Here is a 6000-nt window from a genome sequence, read left to right on the forward strand (position 1 = left end):
GCTGGTCTGCTGATGGACTACTTCCTTTATAGTCTATGGGCCATCTTGAGCTATCCAGAGTACAGCTGGGAGAAGCCACAAAGATGTGTGTAAATGCTTTGCATGTAAAAAAAAAAAAAGTGTGATTTAAAAAAAAAAAAATGTATTGTTTTTCTTATGTAGTATTGTGCAATTCATCCACCAAAACTACTGGAATAATTTCTTAGTGCTGTTTTTAGAAGAAAAAAACAAAACACATCTGCAGCCATTATTCGTAAAGCCTCATGTAGAGCCACAACGAAAATCTGAATGTGACCTCGATAACGGACCTGTAATTATCCTCTGTTAGAGAATTGGCTGTATTGAAGGCCCATTATTAATTAAAGAGGTTGTCCCTTTAGATCAACCCCTCCCCATATACACGACTCAGTGTTTTTACTTTAAAGAGGCTCTGTCACCACATTATAAGTGCCCTATCTCCTATATAAGGAGATCGGCGCTATAATGTAGGTGACAGTAATGCTTTTTATATAAAAAAACGATCTTTTTTCACAACGTTAGGAGCGATTTTGGTTTATGCTAATGAGCTTTCTTAATGCCCAAGTGGGCGTACTTTTACTTTCGACCAAGTGGGCGTTGTACAGAGGAGTGCATGACGCTGACCAATCGGCATCATGCACTCCTCTCCATTCATTTACACTGAACTAGCGATATAGTTATATCGCTATGTGCAGCCTCATACACAAGCCCTAACATTACTACAGTGTCCTGATAATGAATACACATGAATTCCAGCCTGGACGTCATGTGTACTCAGAATCCTGACACTTCTGACTCTTTTTTTTTTTTTTTTTTTTTGAGAGAGATTCCGGCAAGTGAAGCCAAATCTCGTTTACCTCGTAATCTTGCGAGATCTCGTATCCGTTGCTGGAATCTCACAAAAAAGATTCAGAAGTGTCAGGATTCTGAGTACACATGACGTCCAGGCTGGATGGTCATGTGAATTCATTATCAGGACACTGTAGTAATGTTAGGGCTTGTGTATGAGGCTGCACATAGTGATATATCTATCGCTAGTGCAGTGTAAATGAATGGAGAGGAGTGCATGATGCCGATTGGTCAGCGTCATGCACTCCTCTGTACAACGCCCACTTGGTCGAAAGTAAAAGTACGCCCACTTGGGCATTAAGAAAGCTCATTAGCATAAACTTAAATCGCTCCTAACTTTGTGAAAAAAGATCGTTTTTCTAAATACAAAGCATTACAGTCACCTACATTACAGCGCCCATCTCCTTATGTAGGAGACAGGGCACTTATAATGTGGTGACAGTCTCTTTAAACCAAGCAGCTGTACTCGCTGTGCATGTCTTACTGACCTCTGCAGTGGATTGCCTGAGCTTCTCCCAGCAAAGTCTTGTAAGGGCCTGTTCACATCACCATTCGCTTTCCATTCCAGGGTTCCATCGGAGGTTTCCGTTGGGTGAACCCTGCAACGGAAAGTGAAACTGAAATCACAGCTTCCGTTTCCGTCACCATTGATATCAACGGTGACAAACATTGCTAATGGTTTCCATTCGTCACCATTCCGGCAGGTTTCCGGTTTTCCGACGGAATCAATAGCGCAGTCGACTCCACTATTGATTCCGTCGTTAAAACGGAAATCTGCCGGAATGGTGATGAACGAAAACCTGCAAGGGCTTACGAGGGTATCATCTAACAAGTGGGTCTACCTTTTAAATCCTTTCCGCAGTTCCAAGAGGAACTTAAAGAGGCTCAGTCACCAGATTTTGCAACCCCTATCTGCTATTGCAGCAGATCGGCGCTGCAATGTAGATTACAGTAACGTTTTTATTTTTAAAAAACGAGCATTTTTGGCCAAGTTATGACCGTTTTTGTAGTTATGCAAATGAGGCTTGCAAAAGTCCAAGTGGGCATGTATTAGGTGCGTACATCGGGGCGTTTTTAATACTTTTACTAGCTGGGCGTTCTGACGAGAAGTATCATCCACTTCTCTTCACAACGCCCAGCTTCTGGCAGTGCAGACACAGCCGTGTTCTCGAGAGATCACGCTGTGTCGTCACTCACAGGTCCTGCATCGTGTCAGACGAGCGAGGACACCGGCACCAGAGGCTTCAGTTGATTCTGCAGCAGCATCGGCGTTTGCAGGTAAGTCGATGTAGCTACTTACCTGCAAACGCTGATGCTGCTGCAGAATCAACTGTAGCCTCTGGTGCCGGTGTCCTCGCTCGTCTGACACGATGCAGGACCTGTGAGTGACGACACAGCGTGATCTCCCGAGAACACGGCTGTGTCTGCACTGCCAGAAGCTGGGCGTTCTGAAGAGAAGTGGATGATACTTCTCATCAGAGCGCCCAGCTAGTAAAAGAAGTAAAAACGCCCCGATGTACGCACATAATACACGCCCACTTGGACTTTTGCAAGCCTCATTTGCATAACTACAAAAACGGTCATAACTTGGCCAAAAATGCTCGTTTTTTAAAAATAAAAACGTTACTGTAATCTACATTGCAGCGCCGATCTGCTGCAATAGCAGATAGGGGTTGCAAAATCTGGTGACAGAGCCTCTTTAATGTTCCACATGGCGGGTTCTATAGGTATTTAGGATTGAGGCATTCGTTTCAGGCACAGTTCTCACAGGTTCAAGTGACTACAACAAGATAATATTGTCCAAGCTCTTGGCCCTTCTGGGATCACGAAGGGGGTTATATTGTGGGTATACTAACTCCTGCTGACTAAATTTTTGGATAGTTATCCTTTTGGTAGCTCTGCGTAAATGGGATAAGGATATACCAGGGATTGATGACCAGTGGTCCACTATAATGGAAGCTGTTCCGAATGTTTCGCTGAGTGAGGGCGGCAGGCTCTCGCAGCTCTATATACTTCACCGGGTGTATAAAACACCTGAGGTGTTACATCGGATGGGAATACGGCATGATTCTACATGTCCGATGCGGTTTGGAGCCTGCCAACCACCTCCATATGCTGTGTGATTGCCTGCAACTTGATATATACTGGTCTGGCCTCCTTGCAATTGTGGGAAAAGTGTAAAGGTATGTCTCTTAGGTTTTGTAGACAGTCTGCCTTTGGACTCTAATGGGAAACTGGCAGTGGGAAGAATACTGTATGTGGCCCGGAAACTCACGCGGCATTGGATTCGGCCGTCTCCCCCAAAGGTTCAGGAGTTTGTGGACAGAGTGAACCAGTTGCTCATTAATGAATAGGCGATATTTCTTGATAGGAGCATCTGCCAGGTTTGACAAACCGTGGTTGCCATGGTTAAATACTGATGGCTTGGCAAGTGCCGGATTGCTAGGGGGTGGGGCTGTAGGGATTTGGCGGTAAATCAATTCTTGAATATTTGATTTGGGTTTTGTCTCTATGGGATAATACTTACTTACTTGGGTGGAGAGGGGGTTATGATCTCCTCTGCTACGGATGTGTGCATGGCGTATAGATTATATCTGCTAGCGAAAGTAAAACACATGTTCGGGCTTTGCGTGGCAAATTTTCTGTATGACAAATGCTTACGTTCATTTTCCTATGGTGTATGGTCGACCGTTTGTGTGGTGTGGGGTGGGGGTGGAGGGAGGGTGTCCTATTTCTGGATTGTTGAAAATGTGCAATGAAATGTATTTGATTAAAAAACAAAAACAAATTGCAAGATAGTGTTAGAAAGGGAGAGGTAACTTTTTTTATTTTCCCAATTTTCTGAAGACCAGTTATTAACCACAATAACATGCCTAAGGAAACCCTTAAGTGGTACTCAATATTTTCACATAACTTTATTTTTTGACAGATGTCACGTATGATGTGCGTGTATAAGATGTGTATTTAATCTACTTTTATTCATTTTTCTTTTAGCTAAACCCATCCGTCCTGGTCAGCACCCGGCTGCCTCACCAACACACCCAAATGCGATCCGTGGTGGAACTGTATTCCCTCAGAATAGTCAGCCGGTTTCTCTCCGTGGAGGAAATGTTAAGCAAGACAAAATGTAAGTTTTTACATGTCGGTTTTTTTTTTTGTTTTTTTTAAATAATTTTGGTTGCAATACGTATTGGCAAGGCCTATGACTTTGCTGCAGAGTGGGGAGAATTTAAGGAGAAATAAAACAACAATTTTACCTTAACGGTCATATGCCTTGTGCTTAGGTATCCAATAAAAGTTGGGTCTCTGCAAACCTTCTGTTGCAAAACAGCTGTTCAATTATTTTTATGGCGTTTACCACCCTCTTCTACAGAAGAAAATATGGCCTCATCCCTGTTACTTGCATCATGGAATAGTAATATTTTCCTGTAACGTCCTGACCTCTAACAATACTTATATATTCAAGTATCATTCTAGCCAAACACATTACATAGTACGGTCCACAAAAAAGACGTATGTGTCCATATATAGTGGCAGATTAGAAGAACCCTCTTTGTAAAAATACAAAGAAAAGCAACTAAACGAATAAGGGGCACAAAGACTTGGTTATGAGCAAAGACTTCGCCTTGAAAAGAGACGAATCTTTGTAATTCAATGAGGCCGTTAATATGGCCGTTGTTTCAACGAACCATGTGAAGGGTGCGTGAAAAAAATAGGACATGTCCTATATTTTTGCGCTTCACATATCCCTCCGTAGGCTCTAGTCTATGGGGGGTGGTGTGAAAACTTGTCACTCGGGTACAGCACGGATGCACCCCGGATGTGAAAAATGGCACAAAAATGTATGATTTTCACGTCCGAGGTTTCATTCTCGTGTGAATCTAGCTTAAGTAATACAGACCAAAGAAAGGTCGCGTGTAAAGGACTCGAAGTCAGGTGTCTTTGTGCTGGGCTCAGTGTGTTCTGCATGTCTCTATTCTATCATTTCTACCGAGAAATCTAGGGAAACACCACCTATTGGCTTCAGTTTTTTTTTTTGTCCCATCAGGCTCCGTTCCGTTAGTTTTCCAACTGCTACTCTATTCTATCCAGTACAAAAATAAAAGCGACATCTGATAGATCCCATTAAAGTCTATAGGATGCGTAACGCTTGTTTCCATCAGTCAGAATCTGAATCCTTGACGCCAGTGTGAACAACGCCATATTATTGTGATTTGTAATAGCATTTTATGTAATTGACCATATTTCCGTTTGTTCTGTATTTCAGCTGCTAAAGGATCACTGAAGTATTGACCGCACTGAGAACAGTCAAGTGGTGATCGTTACTGGGGTTCACATAACTTTGGGGATTGTAGGATTGTTTTTGAAATTGTAATTTATATCTGGCCTGTACAGCTCTTCCTTTCTCCCAATGTTTGTTTTGTTTTGTTTTTTTTTGCAAATGTTTCTTTTTATTTTTTATTTGCAGCATAAATTAGAGTGCAATTTTGATGTATTTGCATATGATATGTAATTTAATAGCTCCATCTATTGCACAGTTGGTTCTCCATGTCTTAAATATAGTCTGCACTGTGCCAAGTCTGAATGTACGTTACTGGTGGAGTAGACGCTAGTTACGTTTACGTAAATCTTCGTCATAGGGACATGGAGCAAACTAACGGTTTAATACACTTCCAGGTTAACCTTTTTCAATACGTTAAGAGTCGACTGTGTTATTATACCGGGGCAGGTAGGACTCATGAAGTGACTTTAACATCAATGCTACAATAAAATACTGTAGATTGTACAGTGTCTAGCTGCTGAAGTGTGCTTTATTATACCAGCCACCGGTCTGAAATCTTTACTACCAAATTATCGAAAGATTTCAGGATACTCCAGGCTGCTCTCTACTATTATGCGGAGGAAAACCCGCTGCCACGTGGTTGTCATTTTAAATAATGTATAGTAACAAGATGCAGGAGGAAAACTTTTATATACAAGACTATTGGGTTCTCTGTTCGGAGACTGTCCTGTCCATGAGCATTAATGTGTGAAAACATTCTGCTTTATCCTGGTAATAAATGTGTATCATCCAGACCTATTCCCGTAAAACTGCGCTGGCACCGGTTGTATTTTTTTTGTTTTTTTTTTGTA

The 6000-nt window shown here is 42.0% G+C and overlaps 1 protein-coding gene across 1 annotated transcript in view; it reads left to right on the forward strand.

Moving 5' to 3' along the window:
• Positions 1-5658, forward strand: part of KIF5B (kinesin family member 5B) — a 55881-nt gene extending 50223 nt beyond the window's left edge. The window contains exons 25-26 of the mRNA XM_075827476.1: positions 3862-3994; positions 5135-5658. Of these exons, the coding sequence (XP_075683591.1) occupies positions 3862-3994; positions 5135-5141 (140 nt within the window). The 3' untranslated portion in view covers positions 5142-5658. The remainder of the gene's footprint in view (positions 1-3861; positions 3995-5134) is intronic.
• The last annotated feature ends 342 nt before the right edge of the window (positions 5659-6000 follow it).

The sequence above is a fragment of the Rhinoderma darwinii genome, chromosome 5 (assembly GCF_050947455.1).
Source record: "Rhinoderma darwinii isolate aRhiDar2 chromosome 5, aRhiDar2.hap1, whole genome shotgun sequence".
Taxonomy (NCBI): Eukaryota; Metazoa; Chordata; class Amphibia; order Anura; family Rhinodermatidae; genus Rhinoderma; species Rhinoderma darwinii.